Source organism: Helianthus annuus, chromosome 7 (genome assembly GCF_002127325.2).
Source record: "Helianthus annuus cultivar XRQ/B chromosome 7, HanXRQr2.0-SUNRISE, whole genome shotgun sequence".
Taxonomy (NCBI): Eukaryota; Viridiplantae; Streptophyta; class Magnoliopsida; order Asterales; family Asteraceae; genus Helianthus; species Helianthus annuus.
The window spans coordinates 7,867,724-7,885,223 of NC_035439.2; the positions used below are offsets into that span (position 1 = coordinate 7,867,724).

General features: G+C 37.4%; 2 protein-coding genes across 2 annotated transcripts; both read left to right on the forward strand.

Annotated features, from left to right (window-relative positions):
* The first annotated feature begins 8,455 nt into the window (after positions 1 to 8,455).
* On the forward strand, positions 8,456 to 11,145 carry LOC110867795 (scarecrow-like protein 28). The gene has a single exon (XM_022116797.2). It carries the CDS (start codon positions 9,133 to 9,135, stop codon positions 10,906 to 10,908), a length of 1,776 nt encoding a protein of 591 aa, XP_021972489.1. The 5' UTR covers positions 8,456 to 9,132; the 3' UTR covers positions 10,909 to 11,145.
* A 2,453-nt stretch (positions 11,146 to 13,598) lies between these two features.
* On the forward strand, positions 13,599 to 16,506 carry LOC110866208. Its single transcript, XM_022115482.2, has 5 exons — positions 13,599 to 13,799; positions 14,986 to 15,149; positions 15,238 to 15,675; positions 16,093 to 16,149; positions 16,268 to 16,506. The coding sequence occupies exons 2-5, from the start codon at positions 15,073 to 15,075 to the stop codon at positions 16,311 to 16,313; spliced, it is 618 nt and encodes a 205-aa protein (XP_021971174.1). The 5' UTR covers positions 13,599 to 13,799; positions 14,986 to 15,072; the 3' UTR covers positions 16,314 to 16,506.
* Positions 16,507 to 17,500: the final 994 nt, after the last annotated feature.

A 17,500-nucleotide genomic window follows, 5' to 3' on the forward strand; every position in this document is an offset into this window, starting at 1 on the left:
AGAATTGGCTAAGAATATGAGTATCAAGAATTTGCAAGTATATGTTGACTCCTTGTTAATTACTAATCATTTTAATGGATCCTATGCAGTCAAGGGTGAGAAATTAATCGAATACCTCGGTATTCTCAAAAAATTAGCAGGATATTTCGATATTTTTACACTTGAACAGGTACCAAGGGAGGATAATGCTGAAGCAGATGCCTTAGCAAACCTGGGATCATCGATCAGGATACCAGACGGGACCCCAATACCAATATTACATATCTTGTATCATGCAACGAATCCACAGGATAAAGAAGTAGCAGGTATTCAGGATCCTGGAGCGGAGTATCCTGAAAAGGATCCTAAATCCTGGACAGCTCCAATCATGAGATATCTCAAGGAAGGACATATCCCCAGAGATGAAAATCCTAAGGCATTTAGGATGAAGGTATCACGATTCACTATTATAAACAATGTTTTATACAAGAAATCTCTTGCAGGACCGTATTTGAGGTGCTTGGAGGGTCCTGAAGCCAAAGAAGTACTTCAGGATATACATGAAGGGGATTGTGGTAACCACATTGGGGGCAGGTCATTGTTCTCCAAAGTATTAAGGACAGGATATTATTGGCCAACGATGAGGAAGGATGTTGCAGAATATGCTCGAAGGTGTGACGCATGTCAAAGACATAGTAACATACTACATCAACCAGCTGAACCACTATATCCTATAGCGTCCCCTTGGCCGTTCATGAAATGGGGGATGGATGTAGTAGGGAAGTTACCAAAAGCTCCGGGAGGAAAAGTCTTTATGCTAGCAATGACGGATTATTTCTCTAAGTGGGTTGAAGCTGAAGCATTTGTCCAAGTTAGAGACCAAGAAGTAGTATCCTTCATAAAGAGGAATATCCTGACCAGGTTTGGGGTACCAGCTGAAATCATTTGTGATAATGGGTCCCAGTTTATAAGCAAGAGGACTACTGACTTTTGCAAGAGTTGGGGAATCAAAATGATTACGTCTACTCCGGTGCATCCTCAAGCGAATGGACAAGCAGAATCCTCAAACAAGATAATTGTCAACAACTTGAAGAAAAGATTAGGAGCCAAGAAAGGAAGATGGGCAGAAGAATTACCCTTTGTTTTGTGGGCTGATAGAACGATGGTAAAAAATGCAACTGGCCAAACCCCGTTTTCCTTAGTATTTGGAGCAGAAGCAATGATCCCGACAGAAATGGTGATACCCACAGCAAGATCCAACCTCCGGAATCCTGAGCAGAATACTGAAGTTCTATGCCAAGAGCTGGATACTATTGATGAGACAAGAAATGCAGCACGGCTAAGAATGGCGGCGTATCAACAAAGGATATCCAGAACATACAACAAGAATATAAGGATAAGAAGGTTCAAAGTTGGAGATTGGGTGTTAAGAAAAGCTTTTCAGAATACTACCAATCCTGCTGATGGAAAACTGGCTCCGAAATGGGAAGGGCCATATGAGATTGAATCAGAATCAGGAAAAGGTGCATATCGACTCAAGGATATGGAGGGGGATATGCTGCCGAGATCTTGGAATGCTATACACCTTAAGCTTTATTTCAAGTGAGTTTAGAATTTAATTTCTAACTCAGGAGGGTATGAATTCTATCTCTTTTAATTGTGTTTGGTTTAATTTATTCTTTGAAACCCAATAATGACTTAAGCATCGGAGGGGTGTTAGCCAAGCTAACACCCACCTTAGTTTTGAAATGTTTTGCAGTATATGCTTCGGGATGTAGCTCCAGGATACACACTCAGGATGCTTCGGAAGATTAGAGGATTGGCCCCCTCTCTCACGTATAAGGGATCCTGATCCCTTCACAGGTTTAAAGGTATTCACCTTTCATCCGAATTGGGTTTAAACACCCCGCCTGGAGCGCAAGTTATTCGGGAATAGTTCAAGGTGGCGGGACCAGTCCATGTAAAAATGGCTGACAATTTCGTTACTGTTGGCTATATCCTGAATCCTAAAGGTATATGAGGATTGATCACCCTCTCTCACAAAAGGGTATTTTCATACTCTCTAAGGTTTAAAGGTTTTCACCTTTCTAAGTCTTGTGGTTTATACACTCCCGCCTGTAGCGCATGAGAATTTGGGATTTTCCCCAGAACACAAGGGATTTATCTCCAGTACATTCTTGGGTTTTACCCCTGTAACGCGAAAAATTGTCTATAATTGGAACTGATATCCAGAAGATTTCTAAGTATTTGAAGACATTGTACACAGGGGACATTCCTACTGAGGCAACGATGTAAAGCTCAAAGGATAAGGCTCGGACCTAATACACTAAGTATCTCAAACAGGGAACATCTTGGTACAAGGAATTGCAAAAAGGATTGAAGTTTGGAACTAGGGTTACACTCTATTCCTGGTATGATCTTTCCTTTGTGAATCTTACACAACTTGATTGAACTTTTGAAATCATGTTTAAAGGATATATTCTAGAGATATATTCTCGGGATATGATTCAGGATATTTGGTTGGAACCTTTGGGATGCAATACTTGGCTTTAAAAATTAGAGTTGGATTTGTTTATAAATTCTAAGTAAACTATCTTTTTCCTTTGAAAATTTTATTCGAGTTAGTTGATATTTTGAAAAATAAACTATTTTGAAAGAACTTGTCCTAATTGTTTGGATATTAAGAAGTCCTATTTTACGAAAGTCTGCGTAGGATATCACTGAGTATATTGATCAGGATACCTTCACAAAAATGATAACACTAATTTCACAAAGCCAAAATCTAAACTAAGTAATGCATGGCGAAAATTTAAAAGGCTACAACAGGTAAGTCAAAGGCAGGTTATGTTATTAACGAGTCAAAAGTTGTGCTTTTGGTTTCACCTTAAACCAAGGCCCATCCACCAAAAGCACATTTAGTTTTTACCATATCTACATAACGGTTGAAGGTTTTATCTCAAAACGAAACCTGTCCACCTTCAACCGTTACGATATTCAAAACAGATTATACTAACCGATGACCAAGGGCTTCATCCTAAAACCTAGGACCCATCCACCTTTGGTCATCATATTGTTCTAATGCAGGAAATATAAATTGTTCAAAGACGGGAAATGTAAATTGTTTTACAGACCATGACCATGAAATTTTAAAAAAAGTGGGCTCCGACCTCAGCACATATATCCATCATCGCCCACGTCGCTGCATTTAAGGGTCAGCTCCCTCCTTCATCGTGACATCTCCACCAACATTCTTCTCAGCATCATCAGCAGCATCTTCTCCATCAGCATTTTCTCCGGAATCACCACCAGGATCCTTTGAAGCACCAGCATCATCTACCTTCTCGGCTACCTTGGTGGGCTCCTCTGCGACAGGTTTTGAAGGGGGCTCCACAGGATTGCCGCCAAGATCTTTCAATTTCATCTCCCAGGCTTTGATGTTCCATGAGGGGCATTCAACGCCCAAAGCCCTAGCTTCATAAGCCATTTTCAGTCTGGCTTGGAGGAGGGAGATGATGACTGAATTCTTAAGGCTCTCCCTGTATGAAGCCATATCTTGTTCATGCTGAACCTGGACCGCGACAGATTTAGCTTGAGCCTCTTGGGTGATCTTTTGGATGGCAGCTTGGTGATCTTGGGTCATGGCCTTATACTTAGCTTCGTAGTGTTCAGATTTGGCGGTGGCGATTGCTGCTTGATCCGTGATGGTAGCTTCAGCCTTCTTTAGTTTGCTTTCTAGCATGACGTTTAGGCCACATGCGTCCTCATAAAGGAATACCAGACGTTCAAGGCCCTGCAAGGTAAAGAAACAGGCATTATTCTAAATGAACATTTCTACTTAGCATATGGTGCAGGATACAGGTCAGGATACTAACCTGGTTAAGGAAGCCGGTCATAAATTTGCTGGATTCCGTAACCCGTGGTTCTCAAATGGGAACACATGAAGTGTAGCAGGGGGTTCAGCTTCTTTTCTCTTTCGGGAACTAGAAGCCCGGGTACGGGATGCCGGAGGAGCTTTGGGAGCAGTGGTGGTCTTCGAGCTGATAGGCTTCGGTGTGACGGATGACTTTGGATGGGATTCTTGCTTGGCGGGTGCGAGGCTAGAGTAGTTGTCCAACTCGTCGAGTTGGAAGCCTTCGAGGTTGATAACTGGCACCGCATAAGGGAAGATGTTTTAGGCTTATTATATCTCTAAAAATAATAATCGATTTAATATAATTCCTGATAATATGCTTACCAGACATGGTGGAACTTGATCTTTGACTTGAGCTTGTGAGTAGCAGGTTAAAGGTTCTTTCACCCTCGGGAAGCTTGAAGATTTCTTTTATTCTTCCTTCTGATTCAACACTGGGGGGGAGCTAGTTCCTTGAAGTTTGCTGCAAGAAAGGAAATAAACACATTAGGATATTGGTTCAGGATAGAGGTTCGGGATATGATTGGGGATGTTCCTAAAACCCTAGGTCTCTTTTCACGAAGAAAAACTTTCTTGTCCACTTATCCTCGTTCTTGGTGGCTTTGAGGATGAGAGGATCTTTGGAAATAGAGAATAAAAGGAATCGGCTGGAACCATGAGATCTTAAACGATAAGCCATCGGCAAGTCCTCGATGCATAGGTCGGGCATATGGCGAGCCTTAATTCCTTCCAAGGTGACTAATATGCGCCAAACCATGGGCATGATTTGGGCAAAGCTGAGGCCAGTAAGTTCGAAGAAACGAGAAATGAAAGGTGAGAACGGGTACTGAAGTCCTATGGAGAAAGGGTAGGCGAAAAAGCAGACCCATTCATCGGAACAAAAATCCGATCGGACCTCTCGGTCGAATGGACGGAAGATTTTCCCGGCGGGAAAGGCACCGGAAGCTCGTAGGGCCGCGATGTCGGAATTATTGAAAGAGCACACCTCTTTTGATGGATTCTGAAGCAAATTTTGTTTGTGGAAGGGGGAAGTAGAGTCTGCCATTTGCGATCTAGTACGAGTCGCCATGAAGGATCACAATAGGAGAACAAGAAATGTAAACAAGGAAAATGAAAAAGAGAGACAGAAAAGTACCTGATATTCGGTTGAAGATAAAGATAATCATAATGAGACGACCCTCAGTTAATATAGGCTAAATGTAGGGGGTAAAGAGTAAGTAACGCCTTGGAAGTTGCACACTGTCATTTCAAGGGTCTCATCATACTGATTGCCTTAATCGATGAGATAAAACTTTTAAAATATATCCGTTGGATTGGTATACCAACAGATATATTCGGGGACAATTGTTATGAGTCATTTTCTGAGAATACATATCTTGATCAATATCCTGCTTCTAATTGTTTATTTGTGACCAGGATACTGGACGGGGATTTTGCTAACATCCTGGGCGATATCCTGAGGTTGATTGAATTAACCACGTGCAGGTTAAAAGCTGGGGTTTGCTAACGGTCAGATGGACTTCTTCTCCTTGAGACTCGGGCAAAACAGTTGGGAGAAAGACGTTGAAGCTGGAAGATGTGGATTACAACGTTCACATGTGGAATATTCGCCGGATCCCGGAATAATAGGATAGTTGGTTGCTTTCTTTTTACTATAAATAGATTGATCGGATCAGATTAAGTTACATACACTCTTTCACACACTTTGCTCTCTAGTCTCTAGCAATCATTACACACGAACACTTGTACTCAAATCTCATTGTAAGACTTAGTTGATCCGTATCATATCCTGCACTGTATCCTGAAGTTTGAAGCAATAAGAAGAACAAGGCAGCTGCGATTGTCAGCTACCGAGATTTTATGCCGGCGATCTAGATTGATCAAGGGCTTTCCTCGTACATCACGTGTCAACCTTTACTTTTCTGCTCATTGTTTGATCACAGATACAGCTCTATATCCTGAGCCGTATCCTGAATACTGTTTTTCTAAACAACTTAACCAACATATTTTCAACACACTTTTTAGCACACTACCTTACTTAACTAATTTGATCACTTAATTGCTTCGGTAATTTTTGACCAAAACACGGATGTGCTGGATAAATAAAACATACCAATGTCGGTTGCAGAGGAAGTGGTTGTAGGTACTTCCTGCTCTGATGTGACGGGCTCAGCTGTTTTATCGGGGTTACCTAAACCATCCATCTTCTTAATTGGCGATTGTTGTGCTGACAGTTTGGTTCTTGTCAAAATTTGGTTTTGACGGTTCGTTTTTTTCAATTTCTGGGTCGTAAAGCAACGGTGAAGATTTTCCTGAATGTCTCGTATGATGCATGCAACTAAAGATTACCTGCACAAACACAGACAAGAAACCACGCATAATTACGAACTAAATGAAATAAAGACTATTTTTGGATTTTCAATTATTTTTAAACAATTACTTAAAACAAACACTTTGCGCATGACTGTCGTAAGGGTCATGCAAAAACCTAATTAAACTAGATAGCTAGAGTAAGTAGGGTATCGAATCCATTGGAGTCTGGTGGAAAGTGTTATGGGTTAAGCACTAAGAATCTAATTGCAAAAATGTAAAATTCGGTTGTTTGATTAAACTAAGAAATACTAAAAAAAGTTTGTAAACAGTTGGAGAAAACAATGGTTCCTCCGGATTTCAGATTCAAAATAAACGTCAATTATGTGTTTAGTTGCAACAATCACATAGACCTGATTGTGTAATTCAATTAACAAGTTGTGATTATCTAAAGACTACTTACTTCAATTGCAAAACAACGGAAGGTTATCATATAAATAATCAACTGAAATTACCAACCCTAATCCTTGTGAAATATATCCCAATTACTAGAACTCTTGGGAATTGAATGAATTAGAACTAAAGTTTAAATAAAATCAATCGTTTACAACCAGTCAATCGAATAAAAAAGGTAAAAAGTATCGAATGCTTAGATTACCAAGTTCACAAACAATGAAAACACATAAAATCCATTCACTTACAAGAAACCTCCACCCGGAGGAAACCACTAAAAGATTAGCCGCTCATCTCAGTTGATTGATCTTCGCAAGCTTGAACAATGGTTGAAATCATCATCTTGATCTTTGATTTGGTGGAAAAAAGTATGATGGTGTGTGGTGAAAAGATTCCAAAGATATGTCCTTTGCCTCTCTAAGTTCGTGTATTGAAAGAATGATTGAGTTTAGGGTTTTAAAAATCCTTGAAAACCCCTTTGACAAGTCACACACGCGTCCTGGCTGTATCTGCCGTAGCCTACGGTCTGCTGACCGTAGGTTATGGTATGAACTTGCTGATAAAAACAGGTACCCCCAACCGTAGCCTACGGTCTCCAAACCGTAGGTTATGGTACATTGTGTCTGATTCTTTGTAAGTTGCATGAGTTAGCCGTAGGTTACGGACTCCACACCATAGCCTATGGCGGGATTCTGCAAGTTCCTTCCTTCATATACACAACTTCCATCGAATGACACTTAGACCCATGGACTGAATCCTTCATGCTTCTTGTGCTTCCTAGCTATACTTCAAGTCCGAAACAAGTCCCGATTAACATATTCTACCTTGATTATCATACTCGAGTAATCCGCTTCGTCTCCGAGCACTCTAATTTGCCGACTTAAGCGATCAACCTATAAAACCACAAATTTTCGTAGTTATCACATTCACCACATATAATCGCCTAAAGTGCAACAAAACACGAAATATAAACGCATTAACACCCGAGTTTCACCCTCTCCATCACATACGTACGTACGTATACGTACGTACATACATACATACATATTTATATATTATTAGTATAACACCACTCGTTAAATAAAGATCAATCACCCAAGCCAATCACAAGTAACATTAGCACCTATACGAAGCACCACACATATCCTTGATGGACCCATAAGAGGGATCACGACTAAAAGGATCGCAAAGTATAGTGTTATAGAAGAAGAAGTGTAGTTGGATGTCTTTAACCCAAACCTAGTGAGTTCTCTTTAAAAGGAGTCTTCTTCTAGGCGAAGATAATGAATTACTTTTAACCGGACCTAATTCTCTTTTAACCTCGAAACATTATTTGTAAATCTAACAAAAAAAACCTTTAATCGGGTCTTTTTACTTGAAACAATCTCTTTAAAACTTTTCAAATTCACCCTTTAAAAAATATTTTTTTTTATAATTGATCTTGAATTGGTTCTCCAATGGTTAAAAGATGTTGAAGGAGTATCTGACAAGGTTCAGTGTGTTCTTTAATTTTTGTACATCCCATTTTTTTCTCACATAAACTAAACCCAGATAAAATATACATGTTTTCTCACACCGTATATACATGGTGATGTTTTCTCACAACGGTCAATTTAAACGGGTATCAGGAGACAAGCACGTGACACCTTACGTGCACATTTCAACAAAAAGTAAATGGAATAACTCGAACCCCTCCCCCACCACCCTCCCTAACGGTCATATCTCACCGACGCAACGGTCACATCTTCTCCACCGTCAGATCTCCATCCTACGGCCCATAATCTCCCACCCTTCTGACACCCACAAACTAAAAAATCACAATATTTTCTGATTTATATAAGAACAAACTCATATCTCTGCGTGGATGTTTTTTAGCTTGTGTTACTGTTGCGTGTTAGTGAGAGTGAGTGAGAGAGGAGAGAGAGAGAGAGTGAGGGTACAAAACGCCGTCGTTTGATATGTTGGGTTAAGATTTTCTTGATTTTTCACTTTAGGGTTTATAGTGAGTGGGTTTGCTTGATTCTTCATTTTTTTTTTTTTTTTGCTTGATTTTTTTGTGGGTTTTTGTTAAAGATTGTTATGGAGTTGTTTAAGGTGTTAAAGTTTAATTCTTTTTTTAGCTTTGTGTTTGATCTTCATTCATCATCATCATCACCATCATCATCATCATCATCATCATCATCATCATCATAGGGTGTTCTTGGTCCATAATATGATCATTTTCAGGTAAACTATTTTGTTTTTTTAAGTTGATCTTACATCAAATTCTTTAATTCTTTACTGCACATACTTATATTTATATTTATTAATATATATACATACACATTTTTATAAATTCTTTTGCATTGGATTCCATTTTTTTATTTAAAAAAAAAAAACTTGTTTTCTTGAAAAAAAAAAGTATTTTTAAAAATTAAATTTAACCAAGTTATATGTTTAAGAAGTGAAAAAATAACAACTTTGGAAGAAGGGTGTAAAGAATGTTGGCTGGGTGTTCATCAACATTGTTGTCTCCAATGAGCACACAAAGATTTGATTTAACATGTACTACTACTAACTTTCCAAGAAAAGATCCGACCCGATCACAGCCCATTAGGCCCATTAGCACTTTATCAGTAGATAACAACCCGATTGAGGCCCGAACCAGCAGTTGTTCACTCAAGCACAATGTGGGGTTAAAAAGGGTTTTTGATGATGAACAAGATGAGTCTTTTATAAGAGCTAAAAGAAAAAGGGGTTGTAACAAAATTGAAGAATTTGGGGAAAATAAGGATAATTTAAGGTTTTGGTATCCAAATAGTGGGTGGAGTTTTGTTAATGAGTTAGCTGATTTGGGTGAAAGGGGTGTTGAATCAAGTGGTCATCCGGGTCGGGTTGTGAAAGAAAGTTCATCTGGGTCGGGTTCGGGTTCAGGTTCGAGAAGTGGGTCACCAGAAATACATCAAGGTTTGAATCTTGATCCACGTGAAAGTGGGTTGAATGGGGTTGGGGATCCGAACCCGAATCAAGGTTTGGATCTTTTTGCAATTGGGGGTGATAATCATGATGAAGAAGTTGGATTTGAGATCATAAGTTTGCTTTTGGCTTGTTTGGAAGCTATATCCATGAAGAACATTCCTGCTGTTAACCATTTTGTTTCGAAATTAGGCGAGTTAGCTTCGCCTCGAGGCGATTCTTCGATCACCCGACTCGCTTCGTATTACACTGAAGCGTTGGCTTTACGGGTTTCGCGAATTTGGCCCAACATTTTCAACATTTCGACTCCACGAGAGATTAACCTTAACTCGATTGAAGAAGACAACGGAACGGCTTTACGCCTGTTGAATCAAGCGACTCCGATTCCCAAAGTCATTCATTTCACATCGAACGAGATTCTGTTGAGAACATTCGAAGGGAAAGATCGAGTTCATGTGATCGATTTCGACATCAAACAAGGGCTGCAATGGCCGAGCTTTTTTCAAAGTTTGGCTTCGAGGCCCAACCCGCCAAGCCACGTTCGAATCACGGGGGTTGGTGAGTCGAAACAGGATCTTATCGAAACAGGTGCTCGGCTTTCGGGCTTTGCGGAGGCCTTGAATCTTGAATTTGAATTTCATCCTGTTGTTGATAGATTAGAAGATGTTAGATTGTGGATGCTTCATGTTAAAGAAGGGGAAACTGTTGGTATTAACTGTGTCTTGCAGCTTCACAAAATGTTGTACGATCGCACTGGAGGCGCGCTTAAGGATTTTCTCGGGCTTATTCGGAGCACAAACCCGAGCGTGGTGGTGGTGGCGGAGCAAGAATCGGAGCATAACGACGTCGTGTTGGAGAAGAGAGTTGCGAATTCATTGAAGTATTATTCTGCTGTTTTCGACTGTATCGATAGTGTTTTCCCGTTACAAAACAGTAACCGTATCAAGATAGAAGAGTCATTTGGGCGCGAAATCAGAAACATAATCGCGTGTGAAGGTCTAGAAAGATTTGAGCGACACGTTGGGTTCGATCAATGGTGGAGGTCAATGACGGAGCTTGGCGGGTTCAGAAACATCGAGATCAACGACAGGGAGTTTCTTCAGAGCCAAATGATACTTAAAATGTATCATCATCCATACGGTCCGAATTTGTTTAAGGTCGAAAAGAGGCGGTCCGAGGGTGGGGCTGCCACCGCGGGAATAACTTTAACCTGGTCCGATCAACCGCTTTACACTGTATCGGCGTGGACCCCACGCGACATCGCTGGAACTTCATCTTCATATCAACAACAACAACCATGACAGTAAACAACAACACTTAGCTATTTGTTACATTAGATGGAGGGTATAAAATGTTAACAATTCTTTGTAGGGGTAAAAATTGTCATTAGATCATTCTTTCATTCATTTGTTGCAGATAGAAAAAGAAAGGGTATTTTAGACATTTGATGTTGAGTCATTCATTTGTAGTAGTTGTTCTTGGAGTCTCTATTAATTGTATTTTATTCTTTGGTTATTAAAAGTGATTTTAGCTATTCATTCCAATTTATATTGTATTTTTGTTCTTTGTATTTATTCTGATTTATATATATATTTTTTACTATTTCTTTGTAATAAAGATGTAATTGACTTCATAAATGATGAGATTATACTGTAACATAAAAGATTGTCTAACGGAGCCGAGTCTTAAATTCATATGCATATAACTTGTATATGCATATGCATCTATTAGGCGCGTCTATTAAGCGTAGCGCTCAACCGAGATGCATTTGTTTAGATTGACCCTTTAGAATTCGGTAGCCACAGGCGGCGCCTTACCTTCAACTCTAAATACGAAAGAGAAGAAGAAAAGGACGATAACTTTGTGTGGATGTGAGCTACTATGCAGAATGGGAACAATACTACGTAGTAGAGGTGTATAAAACCCGGGTTGGGCCAATACAGGTTCGGTTTAAAAACCAGCCCTTGTTTTTATCATTTCGTCTTAAACAGGTTTGGCCCAATCCGGTTTAGGTTAAGGATCGGTTTTAGAAATGGAAACCCCAAACCCATCCAAATTGGTTAGGGTCGGGCCGAAAACCGGTTTGGCCCAAACCAATTTTTTTATTTAATAAATACAAGTTAAACAAAAAATATCTTTAGTTCTTTTTATTTAAAATTCAAAAACCTAGAAGTACATTAATTGAAACACAAATTAGATTAAAAATACAATTGGTAATATTTTTTGACGTTTTATTTTATACCCCGATTGAAATTATTAAACATTTCTGAATGATTTTTAAAAACGAGCTATGTTAATTAATACGCATAAGTGCAAGTGTCGATATTCTTTCCAGTTTGCGGTTCATAGTTGTTTCAACTTAGGCGCGTATACTTTTTTATAACGTATATATTGTATAGACGGTTTAGAAAAGTGTGAAATATATCAACTTAAATGCATATATGTAGATAGATATTCTCACATTTGAGTGATTTGACTTTCCTTGAAAATTTTTAACGATATACATATATGCGTAGGTTGTAAAAAGCTAGATGTTATTAATCTTATACGTATAAAAGAATAGGGAAGTTTGTCAACAAGTATTTACAATTATATGTTTTAATTATATGAATTATAAAAACTCAACCAACCTTTTTAAAAAGGCTCAATGTTTTAAGTGGGATTGCATACCTTACCAAGGGATAGTCCCAATTCGAATTTAATAAACCTTTATCAACAAATGTATAGGCGGTGTTTTCACAGCCGGACCGGTTGGACCCGAAATCGGCGTCACTGGCGGTCCGGTCATGCTACTTGAGCCGTTTATGCACTTAACCGGGCGGTTTTTCTGGTTTTCCGGACCGGCATCCGGTCCAGATTTTGGTATTTTTCGGGACGCAGATGTCATGGAGAGGAAGTAGGAAGGTGGGAGAAAGAGATATGATATTTGCGGATGCCATTGCAGAGTTTGAGCCGTAGCTGCCGGAAAACTTGCTCAACGTCTTTCTTTGCTATCAGTGGGGTGAAAAAGCAAAGTTTAATAATTAACCTGTCGTACTTTTGATGTTTAATGGAAAAAAACGAAATGACATTGGAAACAGCAAAAAACAATTACGTACCTTTTCTTTTTTTCTTTTTTTAATTTTAATTATTATTCTTCATCTTATTTTTATTTAAATATAGAACTTTACCAGTCCGACCAGTAGACCAGTAAAGCGTTCGGTTCAATGTCTGATCCGGTTATGAAAACATTGTGTATAGGCTACCGTATAGGTGCACAAACCGGATGTTTGGGTAGTAAAAAACGATTTCGTTTCGGTCAACATAACTCAAAACTGGTTCTAACCCAAATGGGCTGAAGCTTATGGCAAAAGAAGACCCAACGTTTTAAAAACCGGTTTTTGTTACTGTACTAGGTCAAACTAGGAATGCTTTAACCGGTTGTACCGGGCGGTAATACCGGATTGGCAGCCAACCACATAATTACGTATAAAAATACATCAACTCAAAAGTTAATTTAAAACTACATATAATTAATTAAAAATCGACTTTCCAATAAAGATCTTTTTTGAATAAAAGTCTACAATAGGTTTATGGCATTCATAAAATTCACGATCGCTTAAAAGATAAAATTTACTATCATCACTATCACACCTCGACTCGTGACGGATTATCGGTCAAAGCGAGATGATTATCCTAAGTTTATTGCACTATTAAATGTTCCAATATTTATTCATGACACAATTTAAGATGTCACAATAACAATAACAAATTTCAAATAATTCAAAGAACATCCCATATCTATATATACTTAAAAATTTAGTTATATCAACTATTTTACAACCTTCATTATGAGGCTCTTAAATACATTTATGTTGTAATTAGAAATATATATACCTAAAAGCAATTGTAGAAATTAATGTGATTCATGAAACCACCATTCAATATGTCCGTTGCTTTCTATAAACGAGTCCTTTCAACTCCAAAACTACAAAATGCATCGTCCCCTTCACCCCCTTTCTCATTCAAAACCCTAAATCACTACAAACTAAAAACCCTTATCTGATCATCCGGTTATTTTGCAAAAGCAAGAATCAATAATCATTAAAAATCGAATACATTTTTCTGTTTTCCTTTCAGAAATTAATCGATCAGTTTCTAGGTTTTGGGTGAATTGTGGGCCTAGGGTTTTTTAGTCATCAGAAAACACCAGGTAAGTTTCTCTGTTTTTCTTTTAATTTCGTTGTTTAACAATTATAGTTTTGTATTGTTGTATCATCTGATTGACGTTCTTTTGGTCTAAATGTGCTTTAGTTTTCTTGATTGTATGGTTATGTGATTTGAATTTGTTAATCTTTTATATGGGACATATCTCAAGGGTATGCTTTTGAGTTCTTCTTATCTGTTTTAGGAATTTGATACCAGAATAAATTATATATTCTTAATAGACTTATTGTTTATATATTTTTTATTTTGATCTTAAGTTAATTAATTTAAGTGTGTTAAAAGGATACTTGAAGGATTATTTACAAAGGTAACCCAATAACCAAAAACGCATTTAGTTGGGATCTTGGTGCTAGATTTTCTATCATACATTTTGGGTTAGACAGCAAGATTGCTACTAAACAAATATGGATGTTTTTGATTGGTTAAGACTCAAAAAGAACCATATGTTCGGTATATATATACATTCATCCTTTTATGGTATTATTATAAATCAAGAAATGACTTCGTGACAGATTGATTGTTATTACATATGATCATACAATTTTCATATGCATGTATGAGTTGATTGTTATATTAAGGCACAAGCTTATTTTTTTAACACATTAAATCAACCATCTGTTTGGACTTACATTCGTATGTTAAAACCTAACAGTCAGTTTACGAGTTTGACAGGCAATAACCAAATCCAAATTCGTATAGTTTGTGACGACCAAGCTGACCCCACACGATTGTTGGTTGTATCCACATCACATAGGAGGACTATATTGCGGTTGAAAAAAAATTAATGTTTTTTTTTAATACCGAAATCTATTTTTTAATATGGAATTCACATTTATATTTATAAATGTTTTTTAACAGTTATAAATATTTTTTAATACCGAATACACATTTTTAATACTGAAAAAAATAATGTTTTTCTAATACCGAATTCATGTTTATAAATATTTATTGAAAACATAAAATGTAATTTAAGTATTGGGTAGATAAAGGGTGTACGTAGTTCGTGGCGAACCAAGCATATGTAAACGTTGGTCATTTTGGTTAAGGTCAAACCAGGTTTGCATTAGAATGTAATATACACTTAGGATATGTCATTTTGGATAAGCACGATATTGGTTATCATTTTTGAATCAAACGGTTAAAGTTTATAGTTATGCTGGTAATATATGCAGAGTGCTGAATTCACCTGTCGTGTTGAAGTCAAATGCATACGCAATAGCTAAGAGTGGTTCAGGCTGACATGTGGCGGTGGGAATTGCATGAAAGGTGTGGGGCGTGAAGACAACGATATGTGGTGTGATGGGTGCGAAAACCCCGTTGTCTTCCCGAGAGCAAGGTTTGTTTCTAAAAATGTTTAGTTGTATTAATTTGTAGCCATTCTCATGCAGGCTTATAACTGAAAATAAATTACAAACCTTGCATAGTTTCAGGCTAGAACTCGAGGTGTTTGACTCAACAGCCGAAGCTGTCGTTGTCTGCTTTGAAGACACCGCCCAACGCTTGACAAAGACCACTGCTCATAGTATACTCACAGCAGAGTCTGGCCTATCACGCGTCTATAACCTTTATTCCACTGACATACAGGATAAGTTCACTCCGGTGATGGTAAGGAACGTTGATGGAAGCATTTCAACACTGTCGAATTGTTTGCACTCTCTTGTGGGCAGCACTCAGACCCTCCAGCTTGATTCGTGTACGTATTATGATCATAGCCATTTTGAATCCTTCAACTGCAAGAATGTCCTGCTAGATGGGGATGGTTGTAAGCCCTTTGGTTCTTCCACACCTCCATCGATCCCCGCTAAAGACAAGGGTGTGCTACCCATACCGACACCAGTTAAGCGCGTTGAAGCGATCATAAGGTATATATCGGCTTACACTTTATTCGTGCCCTGTTTAATAAACCATTTTAATTAAAGATGTGTTATTTACCTTTCTACTCGATCTGAAATGTTATTTACATACCTGGTATATGTTTACTATATTTTAAAATTAGGAGGCTACAACAGTCGGAAACTTGAGTTCGTAAATACAAAAGTGCGTTGTTCTACATTAAAAAAATAGGAATAAAAAAACTTGGTAACACATCACTTCGAATGTGTAAAGACATATAAGGGGAGAAGTTGGCTTTTGAAAAAAATAAACTTGGTGTCGTTATAAACGGAAAGGCAACATAAAAACTTTCAACTATAATTGATTGATTTCCATTAACAATGTAATTGTACATATTTATTTTTGGATAACCGTCTACATAAATGTTTCGTGCTTTTCCTTTCCAGGCCTACTTATGCAGATTCGGATTCAGAAGAAACAGTTGACAGTGACCCACATGAAAGGTATACCGTCTGCACTTAGTGTTAGTAATGAAAACCCGTACTACTTTTCGATGCATATATACGTAAACATAATATACCATTTTTAATAGTTTTCTTTTCGTTATTTCACTGCATTCAGTTGGCTGGTGATGGGATTGGGGATGATGGTGGCATGCGTTAGCTAAAGTTTGGTCTATGTGTTATCCAATAAGATAGGAAGGCGTGCGAGAGTTTATGCGTTTTTCCTTTTTCTGTTTCATGTTTTTTTTCCTTGGAAGACATCTTTTTTCACTTCTTTTTGGCCGGCAAGTTTTGCCAAGGAAATAACTTATGGTACATGGTTTAATAAAGTTTAAGCACGCCCCTTTGTAGGCGTATTGTCTTACATGTTATGCACCGGTCGTGTCAGACGTCTTACCACGAACAAACAATAGCTATTATGCATGCCGTGCATCGCACGGGCTTTCTCCCTAGTATATATAACAATTAACGTTGAACATTAGGAACAGTATAACAATCAACCAAAAATTAGAGCTTATTTACCATAGTGCCATTATTGAAAAACAATTGTTCAACTTAGTATACCAGTATTATTAGAGCATTCATAATGGATCTCTTACATTTATGTGAGTGAGTGAGTTACTTATATTATATGGAATGGTAGTGAGTGGTTGCGAATGGATGAGAGAGAAAATATATGAGAATGTTAAACAATTTTCACCCCTTACAAATTTTTAAATATTTTTAAAGGTGGTTGTGAGTGGAGAGAGAAAATGTATTAATAAAGGTATAATATTTTTTTATTTGAAAAGAAAAGAGAAAAGAAGTAATTTTTAGTGTAATTATATTTATACGGATCAAGAATCCAATGTGAATGCTCATAGTTTATTACCATAAATAGTGTCGGACACCTTTCATTTATTTGTCAAACTAGGTTAGAACCCCGTGTAATACACGGGTTGAATAAATGTAATTTTATATATCAAATAATAAAAAATATATATCTTTAAAAACATTGTTTATTACATGGGCTGAATAAATGTAATTTTATATACCAAATAATAAAAAATATATCTTTAAAAATCTCGTTTATTACATGGGTTGAATAAATATAATTTTATATATTAAATAATAAAATAGTTATATCTTTAAGAACCCCGTGTATTGTACGGGTTGAGTAAATTTAATTCTATATATTAAATAATGAAAAAAGTTACGTTTTTAAGAACCTCATGTATTGTATGGGTTGAACACATGTAATTTTATATACCAATCAATAAAAAGTTATATTTTGTTATATCTTTATAAATCATATGTATTATAAAACCTTTGGACTAAACTGACAAAATGACCCAAATCACAGGGTCTAAAA

Coding starts and splice junctions, on each gene's coding strand:
- LOC110866208 (XM_022115482.2), top strand. CDS start 15,073: ATGAAAGGTGTGGGGCGTGAAGACAACGATATGTGGTGTGATGGGTGC. Junction 15,150..15,237: donor GTTGTCTTCCCGAGAGCAAG/GTTTGTTTCTAA, acceptor AACCTTGCATAG/TTTCAGGCTAGAACTCGAGG. Junction 16,150..16,267: donor GACAGTGACCCACATGAAAG/GTATACCGTCTG, acceptor CACTGCATTCAG/TTGGCTGGTGATGGGATTGG.
- LOC110867795 (XM_022116797.2), top strand. CDS start 9,133: ATGTTGGCTGGGTGTTCATCAACATTGTTGTCTCCAATGAGCACACAA.